The sequence below is a fragment of the Equus caballus genome, chromosome 16, assembly GCF_041296265.1.
Source record: "Equus caballus isolate H_3958 breed thoroughbred chromosome 16, TB-T2T, whole genome shotgun sequence".
Lineage (NCBI taxonomy): Eukaryota > Metazoa > Chordata > Mammalia > Perissodactyla > Equidae > Equus > Equus caballus.
In genome coordinates, this window is record NC_091699.1 from 84,596,855 (window position 1) to 84,615,906 (window position 19,052).

Below are 19,052 nucleotides of genomic sequence, written 5' to 3' on the forward strand. Positions count from 1 at the left end.
CACAAGAAAAGAAAATTACAAGCCAATATCCCTGATGAATATAGATACAAAAATCCTGAACAAAATATTAGCAAACTGAATTCAACAATACATTAAAGGATCATACACCATGATCAAGTGGGATTTATTCCAGGGATGCAAGGATAGTTCAACATTGACAAATCAGTGTGATACACCACGTTAATAAAATGAAGGATAAAAATCATATGATCATCTCAATAGATGCAGAAAAAGCATTTAACAAAATTCAACACCCATTTATGATAAAAACTGTCAACAAAGTGGGAATAGAGGGAATGTACCTCAACATAATAAAGGTCATACATGACAAGCCCACAGCTAACATCATGCTCAATGGTGAAAAGTTATAAATTTTTTCTCTAGGATGAGGAACTAGATAAGGATGCCCACTCTCACCACTTTTTTTCAACATACTATTTGAAGTCTTTGCCAGTGCAATTAGGGAAGAAAAAGAAAGAAAAGGCATCCAAATCAAAAAGGAAGAAGTAAAACTCTCATTTTTGCAGATGGCACGATATTATATATATAACAACTTAAAGGCTCCACCAAAAACTGTTACAGCTAATCAATGAATTCAGTAAAGTTGCAAGATACAAAACCAACATGCAAAAATCTATTGGATTTCTACACACTAATAATGAACTATCAGCAAGAGAAATCCCATTTACACTTGCATCAAAAAGAATAAAATACCTAGGAATAAATTTAACCAAGGAGGTGAAAGATCTCTATATTGACAACTATAGAACAATGAAAGAAACTGCAGATGACACATATAAATGGAAAGATATTTCATGCTCATGAATTGGAAGAATTAATATTGTTAAAAATATCTATACTACCCAAAGCAGTCTACAGACTCAATGTAATCCCTATCAAAATTCCAATGGCATTTTTCAGAAATAGAACAAACAATCCTACAATTTGTACGGAACCGTGAAAGACCCTTGAGAGAGAAGAACAAAGCTGGAGGCATCATGCTCCCTGATTTCAAATTATATTACAAAGCTATAGTAATCAAAACTATATGGTATTGGCATAAAAACAGACACAAAGGTCAACAGAACAAAACAGCCCAGAAATAAACTCACACATATATGGTCAATTAATTTATGACAAAGGAGCCAAGAATATACAATGGGGAAAGGACAGTCTCTTCAATAAATGATGTTGGGGAAACTGGACCATGATCTTAGACTATACACAAAAATCAACTCAAAATGGATTAACGACTTGAATGTAAGACCTGAAACCATAAAACTCTCAGAAGGAAACATAGGCGGTAAGCTTCTTGACATCAGTCTTGGCGTTGAAATTTTATTTTGGTGAGGAAGACTGGCCCTGAGCCAACATCTGTTGCCACTCTTCCTCTTTTTGCTTGAGGAAGATTGTCACTGAGCTAACATCTGTGCCCTCTATTTTGTATGTGGGACACTGCCTCAGCATGGCTTGATGAGTGGTATTTATGTCCATGCCCGGGATATGAACCCACCAAACCCAGGCCACTGAAGTGGAGCGCACAAACTTAACCACTACACCACCAGGCTAGCCAATAGGCATTGGATTTTTAAATCTGACTCCAAAAGCAAGGCAAGAAGAGCAAAAATAAACAAGTGGGGACTACATCAAACTAAAAAGCTTTTGCACAGCAAAAGAAACCAGCTACAAAATGAAAAGGCAACCTAATGAATGGGAGAAAATATTTACAAATCATATATCTGATAAAGAGTTAATATCCAAAATATATAAAGAATTTATACAATACATATATTTATAGCAAAAAAACAAACAATCTGAATAAAAAATGAGCAGAGTATCTGAATAGACATTTTCCAGAGAAGACATACAGATGGCCAACAGGTACATGAAGAGGTGCTTAACATCACTAATATAAGCACGGAAATGCAAATCAAAACACAATGAAACATCACCTCACACCTGTTAGAATGGCTACTATCAAAAGGACAAGCAATAACAAGTGTTGGCAAGGATGTGGAGAAAAGGAACGCTTGTGCATGGCTGGTGGAAATGTAGTGCAGCCACTATGGAAAACAGTATGGAGGGGCTGGCCCGGTGGCGCAGTTGCGCTTGTCGGCAGCCCAGGGTTTACCGGTTCAGATCCTGGGTGCAGACATGGCACCGCTTGGCAAAAGCCATGCTGTGGTAGGCGTCCCACATATAAAGTAGATGAAGACGGGCATGGATGTTAGCTCAGGTCCAGTCTTCCTCAGCAAGAAGAGGATTGACAGTAGTTAGCTCAGGGCTAATCTTCCTCAGAAAAAAAAAGAAAGAAAGAAAACAGTATGGAGAGTCCTCAAAAAAATTAAAAATAGAACTACCATATGATCCAGCAATTCCACTTCTGGGTATTTATCTGAATAAAATGAAAACATTAATCCGAAAAGATATCTGCAACCCATGTTCACTGTAGCATTATTCACAACAGCCAAGATAATGGAGAAAACCTAAGTGTCCATCGATAGATGAATGGATAAAGAAAATGTGGGACAGTCATGCACCACATAATGATGTTTCAATCACCAAAGAACCACATATACAAGGTGGTCCCACAAGATAGTACCATATAGCCTAGGTGTGTAGTAGGCTATACCATCTAGGTTTGTGGAAGTACAGTCTATGATGTTCACACAACTAGGAAACTGCCTAACAATGCATTTCTCAGAATGTATTCCTGTCAGTAAGTGATGCGTGACTGTATGTACACAATGGAATATTATTTAGATATAAAAACTGAAATCTTGCCATTTGTGAAACATGTATAGACCTTGAGGGTATCATGCTAAGTGAAATAAGTCAGACAGAAAAAGATAATTACCATATGATCTCACTTGTATTTGGAATCTAAAAAAAACCCCAAACCCAAAAACCAAGCTCATGAATATGGAGAACAGACTGGTAGTTGCCTGATGCAGGGAGTGGGGGGTGGTCAAAATGGGTGAAGGGGGTCAAAAGGTACAAATTTCCACTTATAAAATGAATAAGTCCTGGGGCTATAAGGTACAGCATGGTGACTATAGTTAATGATACTGTATTACATATTTGAAAGTAGCTAGCAGAGTGGATCTTGAAAGTTCTCATGGCAAGAAAAAAAATTTTGTAACTATGTATGGTGACAGATGTAAACTGGACTTACTGTGGTGATCATTTTGCAATATTTACAAATATCAAGTCATTATGTTATACACCTGAAACTAATAAAATGTTATATCACTTATAACTCAATAAAAAATTAATTAAAAAAGATTAAAAAAAAAATGGGCCAGCCCCATGGCCTAGTGGTTAAGTTCAGCACACTCGGCTTTGGTGGCCCAGGTTTGGTTCCCAGGTGTGGACCTACACCACTCGTTGGCAACCCTGCTATGGTGGTGACTCACAAACAAAATAGAGGAGCACTGGCACAGATGTTAGCTCAGGACCAATCTTCCTCAACGAAAAAGAGAAAAACCGCCCAAAACCTGGAAGTAAGGAGTCTAGAGGCTTCTTGTGAACACATGACAAAGCCTGTACGCTAAGATTCCTCTGCCTTACTCCATAAGCAGAAGAGGGAAGAGGCCACTATTTTCCATGCAACTTCAACAAACCTAACTATTCAGCATCCTACCCCTTAGTGGGTCAGAAGAAACAACTCAAAAGGGGTTGAGGTGGTCCTATGAGAAGGCACCGTTCAGAGTGAGAAGGGGCAGCTGAAAGCGCAGCAGCCAGGACAGAGTCAGAGAAAGCAAAGGGCTGAGGCGCTTCTCAGGCAAACAGCCTCTTGACACTTCCAGGGTTTGTGAATAACAAGACAGTAATTATCTGTAATAATGATGCACTCAGTATCTGCTGAGCCAATACTATTCTAGATGCTCCCCTTAGTGGTCTACATCTTCTGTTTTAAAAGTAGGAAAATGGGAGAAACACTTTAGCTTTTCAACAAAAATGATTAAAATATGTAAATCTCATTTCCTGACTTTTTGCTTCTTAAAGATTTGAATTTTTTGTTCCCATGGAAGAAGTAAAGAAGAGGTCACTAGACGTCGCAGTGAAGAACAGTAGGCCACTTGGCTCACACAGAAGGAAGGAGCTAGGAAAAGTAAGTACAAGAGGGGCTCCTGGTACTCTAACTGCAGCTCATTGGTGGCACCCGCCCTTGCAGAAATTCTGATGGGATCATCTGGCTGTTACCAGAACAGACCTCAAGGAGGGTGTAGCCTCATTGGGAGGTTTTTTAATTTTATGTGTGTTTGATTTTTTAAAAATACTCTTGAAACTAAACAATATAGATGTACAAATTAATATGATAAACTCTATTTTAACAAACTCGAGAATCTATCCAAATTCATCATTGCACAAGTATTTGAACATCTATGGTATTAAGAATTGTTTTGATAAATACAGCATTGTGTGAACTCTGGATCTCATCATGTCAAGATTTTTGTGGTGATGGGATTTTACTTAAAGTAGAAGTAGAGGAAATGTAATCCTCAGGAAGATGCCAAGAAGAGACAAAAAAGAATGATATTTGTATAATACTTTGTAGTTGTATTTTAATAAACACCTTCTTATACTCATCTTTTTAAAGCTTCTATGAAGTAGGTGATACTATCCCCATTTTTGTAGTTGAGATAATTATGGTATCTTGCTTAAAATTACGAATTAGTTAATGAGTAAAGGCAAGTTGTTCTCTCTTTCCATAACATTCATAAATAAATTCCCGAGGTTTAACTCCAAACAGGAATTCACCTTTTCCCAGGACACTGAGGTCAGTGTCTGTACAGTCCTTCTGGAGAGGCTCCATGTTGAAAGCCAAAGGAAACGGCCCCTGCTCAAAACTCCAAAACTCAAGGAGGCCATTTTTGTGATCAATTCCATTTATCCCAATGTTTCATTTAATGCAGTTTTTTGGAAGGGAACTGATTATTTGTGGTTGTTTAGGTACTGATTGACTTATCAAAAGAAGATCTGATTAAGGGCTTCTCACAATGGTAAGTGAACCCTTCATTTTATCATGTTAATCTGCTACTCAGGACAGTGTCTCAGATGGTTCCACCTAATCTCTCTCCCAAGTCCCTCCCTTTTCAGTACATCTTAGCTCCTTTGGTTATCAAGGAGAGGGACAGAGTATTATCTCAACTGCCTGCAGATCTGACTCTCCTAAAGGACCTCTGTAAACTCTGGCCTTAACCCTGGCTGGCCAATTTACAGAGAGATGGGTTCCCTGGCCCTACAGAGGCCCAGGCAGGCTAGACTAGGGGGCTTGTCCTGATGCTGCCATAGCACACCCTCAATACTAACACAAGTCTGATCCCAACTGTCTTACAGGTATGAGCTGACTCCAGATGGACAGCCCAGAAGCTGATGATGAGCACCATTATCACCTTTATATGAAAACGTGTACATATGTATATTTTGTAATTTAAACCAGAACAGCCATCTGAAAATATATACATACGTTCTTGTGTGAAATTTAACTGCATGACTGGATAGTATTAGGAAGAGGTAAACATATGGAAAAGCAAGAACTACTCTCTCGGTTGGATTTAATTGTTCAAATCCAGAAAGAAATGGGGTATTCGTGCCTAATAAATTGTCCAAACCTCAGTGGCGAGTTTTCACCTTTGGTAGGTAATACAGACCATCTGACTTAGGACTTGCCTGAATGTGCGTGTCAGAAGCATCGTGTCTCAGACACAGGGTGAGGGAGGACTGTTCCTGGAGCAGCTGCCAGTATTCCTGGGCACTAACTGACCAAGGGAGGAGGTTTCTTTTATGGGAATAAAAAGTGACCCCCGCCGAAAGTGCCAAGACCTAACACTACTTAACCCTTCTAGCTGCCACCGCTGGTACTTCGCTGCCTGGGGATTTGTTCCTATAGCTGATTTGGAACTAAAATGTACTTTTCTGATGGCAACAATGTTACAGCGATATACCTTGAGCTAAAATCTCCAGTGTGGGATGGTCTGGGACCAAACTCCAGCATGTGGCATGATTTCCACAGGAAAATGCAAGCCAAGTTCCAAACCCAGGGCCACGTCTGCACTCCCACTGCAGAGCACTGGAGACTGCTACAGAGCACCAGTGCCAGAAAGGAAAAAGGCTGTTTGATTCTCTCTCAGACAGATGTGGGAATTCTCTACTTTTCTAAGAGACGGCTTGTGCACCTAAATAACAAACATGTAAAAAGCAAAATATGTAAATTGTGTATTTAAACAAGTGCCTCTTTTGCATTTCAAACTTTATAAAACCAAATATTCTTGTCCTCTCTGATGTTCCTAGAGCTGTTGTTGAGGTCAAATCCTCTTTTCTCCTTCCACTCAGGCAACACCCCCTGCCATCAGTTTCCTGTCCCCACCACAGCCTTTACTGCCACATTTACGAAAAATGGTAACATATTAAAATTTTTGTCATGTTTCTCCCACATATAAACTATCTATGATGTCCTTTATTCTACAAGATTAAAACCCACTCCTCAGTTTGCTTTTTAGACCTAACATAATTTGGTCTCCAGTTTTTCGCTACTTTACTCATGTGCAGGTGCTCTATACCAGAATAGTCCAAATATTATATCCTGCCTACTCAAATCCTACTTGCCTCTTAAAGGCCTATTTTAAACCCACCTCCTCCATTAAGCCAGTCCACACTGAAATGGCCTCTCCCCACCACCTATAGTATTTACTGTCAATACTGTGCATTTTTCATTTTAACAATTCCCTGCCTTGTAACATTTAATTTAAAAAATTTTTTATCAGGTATCTGCTAATGTCACATGCTAAGCAATTACTTGTATTGTGTTTGGCATTTAATGTTTGCTTACTCTCCAACTGAACTATAAGCTACTTAAATTGATTTTCACCCACAGTATCCAAGACAGCATATGCTGAGTACGTGGTACATATGTAATAAAATTTGTTTCTGCTTTTTCTATTTTGAATGACAAAATAGGGCAACTGATGCCTGTCCTGTCTGCCTCCCAATGACATTGTAACGTTCACTGAATAGACAAGTGCCTTGAAGATGCTAAGGCACCAGAGAAGTGTAAGGGAAGGCATCACATATCCCATCCTGATACAGGCTGCTAATGCAACCCTAAAACTACCACCGATCAAGATGGCAGACAAAGCAGACAAGTGAAAACCTAGCCTGCCTCTTCCGAAGACATAGAAAACCTAGTTAAACTGTGAATGACATTTATTTTAAACACGGTTACTTAAAAAGTAACACAGGGAAAGTTCCTGGTGATGGCCCAAAGAGGAACTCTAAAGCACTAAGGGTAAAAGGGGAGTTTAAGTGTTGAAGGGAACCAGAACTTCAGCACACACCAGACAGGAGGCAAGGCTGCTGTGTCAGGGACAAGGAGCCTGAGAAGTGTTGTGTCATCATTAAACACCTTGGCTGCCAATGAAGACAAGGAATTGGTTGTCAGCAGTGGGTGGAAACAATCAGCTAATCTGCCTACAGGAGCACAGGGTCAGAAGTTACACACAACTGATTTGGTGTGGAAACCCCCAAACCTTGATACCAATGTGGAAATTGGTTTAGAACCTGGAACCATGAGAAGCCCTGACAGGCAAGCACAAAACTGGCCCCTGGGTTGCCACATCCATCCAGGGCACACATGGGACTACTGCAGCAGACAGTTCCCACTAAAGGGAAGCTCACAGGCAAAAATTATAAAACAAAAACAATTTTAAAAATATGCAACAAATGGGAATAGCAAACTGAAAAATGGCCACTAGATGTATTTCAGCAAGAAGGAAAATATGGGCCAGCCCCAGCAGTCTAGTGGTTAAGTTTGGCGCACTCCACTTTGGCAGTCTAGGTTCAATTCCCGGGTATGGACCTACACCGCTCTGTTAGCAGCCATGCTAACAAATGAATCTACCTCAGGGAAAAAAAAAAAAAGTAACATGAAGGCAGGAGTGGCACAGGAGAAACGAGGGAGCAAAGAAATCCATAAAATGTTAGTAAAATTAATAAGTCTTGATAGTTTAAGAAATATTAACAAGTAAGCAAACAACCAAAGTTTTCTGCAAAAACTGGGTTCAAAAACACAGTAGTATTTTCCCCTAGGACTTGGCATTTTATTTCCTGGATATTGAGTCTAAAAACTTGCACACAAGTGTACGAGGATGCATATACAAGAATGTTCACAGCAGCAAGTTCACAATAGCCAAAAACTAGAAACAACCCAAATGTCAATCCCCAGTAGAACAGATAAATGAATTGTGGAATATTCATAGAGGAATACTAGACAGCAATGACAACAAGTGACCTGCACCTACACATTACAACAGGGATGAATAATATAAACATAATACTGAACAAAATAAAAAACATTAAAAAAGAATATATAATATGATTGCATTTTTATAAAGTTCAGAAACAGGCAAAACTCAACTATCTTGGTTTAGGCATACATACAAAAGTGGCAGAACTAAATAAAACAAGGAAGTAATTAACATAAGTCAACTAATGGTTACCTCGTGGGGGAAGGAACACATGGTGGGTGGGAGAGGCCTTTCGGAGTGTTGGTGAAGTTCTATTTCTTGGTTGTTGCATGGGTGTTCACTTTATAAGCATTTATTACACTAGACATTTATGGTTTATTCCATTTTAGGATGTCTTATATTTTACAAGAAAAAGATTAGTGAATAAATTAAAAAGAAAAAAAGGAAAAAGAACAAAATTGCATTCAAGGCAAGAAGCATGAGTAGCAATAAAGAGATACTAATCAAGAAGATACTATCAACTATGAATTTATAAGTACTTATAAAATAGGCTCAAAATATATAAAACAAAATTAGACAAACCCATAGAGAAATCTGAGTTCCATAAACTAACAAATCAAGCAAATAAAAAATTGATAGAAATGAAGCAGATTTAAACCACATAATAGCACTATATATCAAATAGAGATTAGACTTTTTTTAAAGAACATGTGGAACATGTATAAAATTCATCACATGGAAAGCCACAAAAGTCTCAAAAATTCCAAAGATTCAATACCAAAAAGACCATATTCTCTGACTACAATGTGATAAAATTAGAGAAAAATAATAAAAACCTAAGAAATCCTACATATTTTCAGACTTAATACTTCTAAACTTCCACTTTTAACCAGGATAGAGTAACAGAAACCAAATTTACCCATTTGGGGGCCAGCCTGGTGGTGCAGCGGTTAAGTGCACACATTCTGCTTCAGCAGCCCGGGGTTCGCCTGTTCAGATCCCAGGTGCGGACATGGCACCGCTTGGCATGCCATGCTGTGGTAGGCATCCCACATATAAAGTAGAGGAAGGTGGGCATGGATGTTAGCTCAGGGCCAGTCTTCCTCAGCAAAAAGAGGAGGATTGGCAGCAGTTAGCTCAGGGCTAATCTTCCTCAAAAAAAAAAAGTACCCATTTGCCTGTACCAACAAAAACTAAAATCAAAATACAACAAAAAACAGGCAAAATACATGAAAATGACAGTTTTCAAGACACTGGATATCAGGCATATGTCCATACAAAGACCTGAATATAAAGGTTCATAGTTATCAAAAATTGGAAGTAACCCAAATTTCCATCAACAGGTAAACAGATAAACTGTGGTATAGTCATACAATAATACTACACCGCAATAAAAAGGAATGAACTGTTAATAAATATAACAACATGCAAAAATCTCAAATTATGCTAAGTGAAAGAGGCCAAACAAAAAAGAACATATTGTATGATTCCATTTAGATAAAATCCCATAAAATGCAAGCTAGTCTATAGTGACGAAAAACAGATCAGCTGACGCCTAGAGACGGGAGGGGATGAGCAGGGATTATCCAAGGCAAAGAGAGAACTTTCGGAGTGATGGGTACATTTATTATTGTGATTGTGGTGATGGTTTCAAAGGTGTATATGTTTATCAGAAGTTATCAAATTGTATACTTTAAATATGTACTGTTCATTATATGTCAATTATACATCAATAAAATTGTAAAAAAATCAAGAGCTAAACAATAATTGTAGATCTTTACTTATATTTTAAATAACTAAAACTAGACAAAGGTAGACCTGATAGAGAGGCCTGCGGCTGTTCCTTCTAGTGGCACTGTCTCTCTCTGTAGCCCTCCAAGGAACTCTTAGGCCTCTGAGGAGGAGTTTGAAAACCTCTGTTTCAAGCTGTTAACCACAGACTCTCAAACTAGCTGACAAAATTTAGATTGGCATTATTTTTAAATTACATTTCTTCCTTTCAAATACTGTTACATTTTATAACTGTCTCATAGCAATTTCTTGGAGTAATCTAATCAACTCAGAGTATTTACATTATGACTATCCAAATACTGTTTCTATACATCCGTGAAAGACACAGGTTCTTTCACAAAGTGTAGTCTAGTGTTTAGAAATGTAACTGCAGGCTAACAAAACAAAGAATTTTAAATCTAGAAAGAACCTGTTACTGCACAAAGGGCACGATCTGCTTGCTGCAAGACAAAAGCCAAGAGGCAAGATGGTGGCAGAGAAAGGGCATTTTATTGCAGCTTGCTAGCAAGAGGGAAGGTGGCCCACTCATGTCCAAAACCACCACCTGAAGGAGGCACAGAATCTTGAAGCGGTTATATGGGCCAGTGGGTTATGGGGCAGGGGTTAGGAATGTTGACCCTCTGGTGTTACCAGATCTTTCAGTTTTCACTGATGGTGACAGTCAGCATAGACTCTCTGTTCGGGTGTCATCACATTCCTAAGGAACTCCAAGGAATGAAGCTATCGTCTTATCGCAGCTGGGAGGGACATACACAAGCAGGGGTCATAAAATCTACAGAGCAGGTGGATCTCCTGGAGGGTGCATATCTAGCCAGGTTAGTTAGTCAGAGGTCTCTCAAAGTTACAATATGGTCTCTTTTCTACAATATGGCTTCCCTTATGTCAAGCTTGGGTTGAGGTATCAAACTTAAGACATTATTTTATATCTAATCCCTAAGGTCACACCACCAAGGATCTGGATGCTACCTACTGACATTTACTCTCTCCATTCCACCATGCTGCTTCCTGGAAACTCTTTACCATGTTCTACATGACAACAAACAAGAATAACTGAGAAGTCTTCCTAGGCCTGCTACTTATAAACAGGGTAGGGGCAGTGGCACTAACCCAAAGTGGCTTGTACTTATAGATATGAGGCACAACACTGGTCCCTTAAGGAAATCAGACTGAATATTAAGAACAGAGAATAAGTAGAAGGCAGCAAGAAAAGTACTCTTACGTAAAATGCAGCAAGTGTGAACCAGTTGCCTAAGGAATGCTCAGCCTAGTAAGAGAATATGACCTACTATTTGTGAGTAATACAAATAAGTCACTGAGGACACTTACGTTTGGAAATTCTTTACAAAAATTTTATTTAAGATCTCATGCCCTTATAAAAAGTACATTACATCAAGATTGCAAAAAAGACACTTTTTTATAAAAGAGAGACTATCTACTATCTATTTACTCATCTGTTTCACTTCATAATTCATTTCCTACCCCAAAACAATGATAAAACACTTTCTCCCTCTTCCTTTCCTTCCCCCTGCTTTGAAAGGGCACGTGCCATAAGGGATATAATAGAATGTGCCATTTCCTTGCCAGGAAAGCAATAGCTTTCTACTGGCTGGATGTAAGAGAGCCATTGGCATTCCTTGTTCCCAGAACCAAAAAGGTCACTAAACCCTGAACTTAAATATAACTTTTCTATTACTTGCAATATCTCTCCCTGAGTTTCTCTTTTACTCACACACTATACTTTAAAACAATCTTAAATTTTAAGCACTCAAGAATTGCTTACGAAATGATTAAAGGATCTAAAGTTAACTTACTTCTTTAACTTAGCAACTGTTTTCTACATAAGAACTCAAAGTTAAAAATTACATGGATGGACAAGGACCCAATTCTAAGAAAGGGATGAATTCTCAGAGTAAATACATTTTTATAACCCTTGTCTCAAAGTAAGATCAATCCTACAAAATACTTAGAACGTTAAGAATGCAATTTACACAGTAAAAATTATTTGATTTGTTTTCAGTATGAAAGTACTTTTAATTTCTTTACTGCAGGTACAATGGCATCCAAGTCATCAATTTCTGTAACAGAAAAACAAGAATAATAAAAGAGTAGCTTTATCTAGTGACAGACTCAGACGAAATGAGAATCTCTATGCAAAGGCAAACCTCAAACACAAAGGCAACAACACTAGTGCTTTTGGGCACATGAAATTTTCTCCAACAGTGGTGATAAGAGTATCAGTGACTCAGACACAGATGTTTCACAGGGCATCTGTCTGTATAGCTACCACCTACCTACAAGCATCCTCTAAGTGTGATATTAATCTCATTAGCAATGTGCTCCTATTAACAGACCCTACTGGCCACATTTACGATATTATGCTATTGCCTCTTTAAGTCTCTGTGGTTACTTGGGTGAGCCCACATAGTGAAATCCCAGGTAGAGGCTGTCTCTTTCATGGGTCTCCATCTGAAGACTTTGGGATTTCTTCTCATGGAACACAGTTGTATCCTTAATTCTCCTGGAAAGATTTCTCATGAGTAGAGTCCCTCTTAGGTCCACCTTTAGGATGAAACACATCTACCTAATAAAAGGTGTGAGGCTTCTCCAAGTACAAAGCTCAGGTGCAATGTCTCATAGAGCTTAGCCCGGCCCAGCTTACCAGATAAACCAGTGCAGGTTCTTCTCTGCCGGGTTCTGTCTGAATTTGATTTCTCTTCCTAAGACTACCTTCTTCTAACCAGCATAACTTAGAATTCACTGTCTGAAGGTTCCTGACTGCTGAGGAAGCGGTGCTTTCTCTCATTATCTAGACTCCAGCCCTACTTAAGTTAAGTCCCAGTGGCAAGTTCTCTAGATTCTCACCACTTTTTCCTAGATTATTCTGCTAGCTTACTGTTCTCATAAACTCATTTCCTTTACATAAAACATGCCTCCTTGGATCCTACCTCTCTCCCTCCACATTTAGCTGGATTTTGGTTGTTCTTCCTTTAGCCTAAACACATGACTCATGATGTTTAAGCTCCTGACTTCAGTCAGAATACTTGTCTGGATCCACTTATAAATACAGCATCAAGATATAGGAAAGGAAAAAAATAAAGCAAATCTACAACAGAGAATTTGGTTCACGCCTTACATTGTGGTAAGGTACAAGATCAAATTATAATCTGACCCCCCATTCTGAAATCACACCTGTTTTCTCACTAAATGAGAAATCTGCCTTACAAATGAACCTCACAGAGAAGGCTCTTGGCTGATAGGAGAATTTTTTCAGCTAATCACATCCCTCTATGAGAAAAAGACAGACCTTCTTCATATCTGGTATTTGGTACACCGCTCTGTTGTTCTAGATGCTTAACACGACATCTAGTAATAATAAAAATATTCATGCTTGCCAAAACAAATTTAACTTTCACAATGTTAAATATAATATTTAACTCAAGAATTTCAACTGTGACCAAAATATGGAGTTCATCTGCAGGATGACTTGGTTTCTTGAAGCAAATGATCCCACAAGCCCCATACCAAGTATCATAATATCTGAGAGGAGGTTTCTACAGAAGAATTCTGAAATAAGTGTTACTAGCACAACTATTAAAATGTTTATTAATGATGAGAACCTCACTGTTTAAGTTAATTGTTACCCCAAAGCAACTAAAATCATATTATTCTATGAAACAAGGCTCTTGGAGATATGAGGCAACACATTTCTATAATTTCATGTCTCATCTTGAGTTTAACCTTCAGATTACATTTTCCCTTCCTATGACCTTTTCAAACATACCAGCATCTCTGAAGCACGCTCACTCACTGCCTCATTTGCTTTCACAGACTACAGAAAACTGGCCACGAAACTTCCTTTATATTCACTCACCTAAGTACTCCAGTCAGATACTGTTTTCATTTATCCAAATTCTTTCCAAATTTTAATTTACTCATTCCTTTATCTTCTACTATACCTCATTTCCTCCTCTAATTTACTCTATGTCAAGAAGCCATTCTTTAAAAAAACTTTTTTTCAAATGAGCTATTTAGAAAAAAAAATTCATTAGTGAATAAATCACTTTAAACTTTAGAAAGAGTTAATAATAAGACAAATTATTTTTATAGCCATATACAATCGCACTTAAAATAGGAGGCTTTGGTGTCTATCTTGCCTATGATTCCTAAGCAAATTACATTTTTTCCTTTTAAGAGAGATTATACTAACAAAGCCCTCAGTCTGACCAAGAGCATAAATGCAGCTCTTTCCTTCTACAGATTTATAAACCTCTCTTCCTTTCTACAGATGTTTACTTTACATTACTTCCTATCACCTCAAAAGGAAATTTAATTTGTATATTTTTTAAAAACATCCAGTAGGAACTATCTTCAAAAAAAAAAAAAAGGGATGAAAAAAGTATCTTCCAAGATCATAAATTCTACCAAGGTTTCTCAATTGGGAATGACAAAGTCAAGGTTAAAACTGGGCATAGCCAGAGTACTGCCATTTCTCATTTTAAGGTCCCAAAACGAGGCAGCCAGCCCAGCTCCTTAAAGCACGTGTCTCTCTCCTGTAGACTAATCCCAACCAGCTCCAGCTGTGAGGTGGGAGTGCACTTCCAGAACCATTAGTGGTTTCCAGACACTTTCTACAAACACTCTAGGGAAAAACACCAAGCCAGTGACAAAGAACACTCTTCTCTCAAACCTGCTCACATCTTAAGACTGGAAATTTAACCACCACCAACAGAGGTCTTACCTAAGATTTCAAGAAGGTCATTAGTAAAGGCCTGAAATGCTGGGAAAAATTCCTCATGTTCTTCCAATTTGTTGATAATGCTTTAAAAAAAAATGCACAGTTTACACTGAATTTCCAACTTAAAGTTCTTGCCTCTGATTGAAAACAGAACATTTTCAAAATGGAAAGAAATTTCCTGCTGATTTAAATATAAATTTAATGATCATTTACTACAATCCTTCCTTTTTGAGCACTTTGTTCAATTAATATCATTTTTCTAAAAGAAAAATCTCTTATTATTAGTGTAAACATCTGTTCCAAAGTTAAATTTATATAATATTCCTAATCTGGGAAACTTTCCATTTAGCTCTAGGATTCTTAAGAGACCATGATTTTATAACATTCTCTAAAAATAATTGGCTTGAATATCTAGTATTCTATTAAACATTAAGAACAAGTATCAGCAGTCAGGAAAACTGTAGGAAGGGGGGAAAGACCAATATGAGATACATGTTCCTTTTAAAAACATCAAGTAGGGGCTGGCCCCATGGCCGAGTGGTTAAGTTCGCACGCTCTGCTGCAGGCGGCCCAGTGTTTCGTTGGTGCGAATCCTGGGCGCGGACATGGCACTGCTCATCAAACCACGCTGAGGCAGCGTCCCACATGCCACAACTAGAAGGACCCACAACGAAGAAGATACAACTATGTACCGGGGGGCTTTGGGGAGAAAAAGGAAAAAATAAAATCTTTAAAAAAAAAAAAAAAATCAAGTATCAGAAAACTCAAATGTCAGATTAGGTAAGGGCTCTTCTTGGAAAACCTGCAGAACATATGGAACAGGCGGGATACTACGTGTTCCCCTTCCCAAATGTTGCAGTGTAACATTTGGAGAGGGGTGCAGGGGAGGAAGAGTCCATTTAAGCAAAGCTAAAATGTTTCAGTATTTTAAAAAAACCATTAGGTTTTATGTTAGAGATGCCTAGCTTTTTACAAAATCCTTACCATTTATCTTCTAATCAAATAATAAATATACTGTGAGGGACTATTCAGTGGTCTACGGTAGTGTACTAAAGATAGCACTTGTTTATACATTCTGAACTCACATGAAGTTGCTAACCAGGTTTGAATTTCTCCAGATATAATTTTCCCTGGGAAGAGGCTTACAGCAATAACGCTGGAGTCTTGACCTACCCTATGGAAACTTACAGGCTCTACAATCTACTTTTATCTTGAAATAGTTGGCCTTCTCTCCATTCCTAAGGTGGGAGATCATTTTCAATTGTCTAGTTATTTAAAAGACGCTATTCCAAACAGGAAAGGTAAATAACTTATAAAGTTTCGAAAGTCTTTAATTTTACCACTCCACGCATTCTGAATGATACTTCGAAAACTTTTTAAAATAAATACCTCTGGAGGTCTTCAGGTCCCAATACCTGCGTAACCTGTTCACTCACATCCTCATTAATCAGCCTACACAATTTTCCAACTGTGCTCACCAGCACACACAATGAGGATGAACTATCTGCAAAGGAGAAATAAAAGGATAGGGTATTTCAAAAGAGAATTTTCAAAATCATTAAATCAAACACTGCTTCAGTTATCCTCATTTTTTTTTTTTTTTGCTTTAAACTGTTTTACCTATATTTTATTGATTTATCAGGAATAATTCTTAAATGGGGGCCAAAAAGAACAAAGGGTCATCACCTAATTCTAAGAGTTCTTGGAGGTTTCTCACAGCATTGTTCATTTCTCCAAGCCTAGTATAAACTTCATGCATTCGGGGATAGACTCCATTTAAAGAAGGCACATCAAATAATTTTTGGAAGTGAGAAACAATAGCTTGCAAAGTTTGAAAGTCTGGCATATTGCTGTCCTGTCCAAAAGAGAGGGAGAAAAAAAAAAGATAGTTCACATCTTAAAATAACCCCAAATCTTTAATAAAAACTTTAAAAAGACAAAGAATCCTAGTAGAATAAATATCAATATCCATACCATTACCAGTTTTTAAGATAAGATTACATTAAAATGTGAATATTTGCATAAGTATTACCTTTTCCTTATTTTCAACTTCTTCCAACATGGTATCTACTATAAACAACAGATCTTCAACTCTGATCCCTTCATTTTCATCCTGCTTCTTTAAATTATGCCAAGGCACTAGTTCTGCAGATAGTATTTTCAAGGACTTATATAAATCCTTTATAACAAAAGAAATGACATGGTATTATTGATTTTAAAAAATATTTTCCATAATAATGCTGATAAAATATAATTATCCAGGCAGGTTTAATATATATATTAATCATCATCAGTATTTTTTTAAAAACAACTTCCAGTTTAGAAAAAGTGTGTTAAATTCGTTTTCTCCAGGTAAATATAGGCCTTACAAAAAACATTATATATTGTTTATCCCATATCTGGATGTTTTAAGTAATTATATTATTAGTATTTATTTAAGTAATTATTTTGAATTATAGATGGAGAAAAATAAGTTTGTTCTTTGTATTCTGGCCATTAATTTTTTCATAACAGATTTATTGAGATGTAATTCATATACCATAAAATTCACCTTCTTTGTGTGTACAATTCAGTGGTTCTAATACATTTAGAGATGTGCAACCATCACCATTAGCTAATTTCAGGACATTTTCATCACCTCCCAAAAAACCCCCATACCCACTTGCAGTCATTCCCCATTCTCCCCTGCCCTCAGTTCCTGAATAACTACTAATCTACTTTCTGTTTCTATGAAATTTGCCTATTCTCAGCGTTTCACATAAAATGGAATCATACAATAGTGGCCTTTTGTGACTGGCTTCTTTCACTTATGATAATGTTTTCAAGATTGATCCATGTTATAGCATGTATCTCCAGGCAATTCTTAATTTGAAAGGATGACTAAATTAATTCTACTTAATCTTCATGACAGTCTACTTAGTTTCCTGGCCTAGACATGTGGTCCTAACGTATTTTAAAACTGCACAAGAGGCAAGGCTACTGGAAGTTTAGAATACTAAGACTGGCCAACCGATAAATATCTACTGAGCATCTGCTATGTGCATGGTGCAGTGCTTGGCCCTTCAGAACAATGCTGTCCCAAAGAAACGTACGTGAGTCACAGTAATTCTAAATTGTCTTGTAGCCACACTTAGAAAGGTAAAAAGAAACAAGAGACATTAACTTTAGTAATATATTTTACTTAACCCAATATATCAAAAATATTTTCATTTCAACACATAATCAATATTTTAATTATTTTTTTTCAATATTAAGTCTTCTAAATCTGGCGTGTATTTTATACTCACGGCACATCTTAGTTAGGACTGGCCACATTTCAAGTGATCAAAAGCTACATGTGGCTAGTGGTTACTGTATTAGACAGCACAACTCCAAAATACAGAAAGAGGTACAGGAAATTCTTTTTCCAACTTCTTATTTTAGTCCTTTGCTTATTTAACACTCTCTAATTAATGCCCAGACCTCACATACTCATATCTTTAACCTTTCATTTGGTAAGAAGGCAATTACCTATTTTAGCAATTCAAGGCAATACATTCCGTGTCAAATGAATGTTTTAAGTAATAAGTGCCACCAGAATTGGAAAAAAAAAGTCAGGAAGTCACAGCATAATGATATCTTCATTAACCAACGCTCCATCAACAAAGTGTGATTATAAAGAAATGGTCTATGGTGAAAAACGCACCAAATATAAATTTTTGCTTGAGAATAAAAGTATTACAAGGTTAAGAAAAACAGATGTTCTGGTCTACTTATAGCACAGTCTATCTAAGCAAACCCTGAGAAATCTAAAAGAAGGCCTCCTAGGTTCACCACATTACTCAGTAGCAGGGATGCAGAAATACAACCAAGGTCCTGTCTGATTGCGTATGGCTGGCCTCTGGAGCAGTGGGGGATGGCAAAGACTCGGCATACAAGAGTGTACTGGGTTGCGAGAGCCTCTGTGTCTGTAGCTCACCTTTCCCGGACAGACGGGTGAGAAAGACAGAAGGAAGGAGGCTGACAGCCAGCTCCATGCTTTTCCCATTCTTCTCTTTTAAGCAAAATCTAACCTGAGAGAACAACTAATCTGGGAAGATGGTTGTCCCAAACTTAGAGGCTGCTATGGCAGAGAAAACTTTTCATATAAGGAGGCCTCAAATAACCTCATGTCGTTTCTCAATTTGGATCCTGACTCTGCAGCATAAGAAAAATATCTGAAGCACTGCCTAAAATCCATGAGTTCCTTGAGTAGTAGAACAAGTAAATTCCTCCTGGGGGTCCTCAGAATATTCTAA

At 37.6% G+C, this 19,052-nt stretch overlaps 2 protein-coding genes across 5 annotated transcripts in view; one reads left to right on the forward strand and one right to left on the reverse strand.

Annotated features, from left to right (window-relative positions):
* The window catches only part of ESYT3 (extended synaptotagmin 3), a 49,248-nt gene extending 42,310 nt beyond the window's left edge, over positions 1–6,938 (forward strand). Inside the window, exons 21-23 of one of the 2 annotated variants that reach the window (XR_011427368.1) lie at positions 4,009–4,114; positions 4,957–5,006; positions 5,344–6,288. Coding sequence is in view for 1 of the 2 variants with exons in the window: in XM_023621008.2 (XP_023476776.1) it covers positions 4,009–4,114; positions 4,957–5,006; positions 5,344–5,380 (193 nt within the window). In the remaining variant the exon portion in view is untranslated. Of the gene's footprint in view, positions 1–4,008; positions 4,115–4,956; positions 5,007–5,343 lie in introns of both variants that reach the window. The other variant, XM_023621008.2, reaches the window with a different exon arrangement.
* Positions 6,939–11,367: 4,429 nt separating this feature from the next.
* CEP70 (centrosomal protein 70) overlaps positions 11,368–19,052 on the reverse strand; it is a 59,455-nt gene continuing 51,770 nt past the window's right edge. For all 3 annotated transcript variants that reach the window (XM_070239104.1, XM_005600956.4, XM_005600957.4), the window contains exons 14-18: positions 16,808–16,954; positions 16,462–16,630; positions 16,165–16,279; positions 14,779–14,858; positions 11,368–12,115 (exon numbers count right to left, since the gene is read on the reverse strand). In XM_070239104.1, the coding sequence (XP_070095205.1) occupies positions 12,054–12,115; positions 14,779–14,858; positions 16,165–16,279; positions 16,462–16,630; positions 16,808–16,954 (573 nt within the window). In that variant the 3' untranslated portion in view covers positions 11,368–12,053. The remainder of the gene's footprint in view (positions 12,116–14,778; positions 14,859–16,164; positions 16,280–16,461; positions 16,631–16,807; positions 16,955–19,052) is intronic.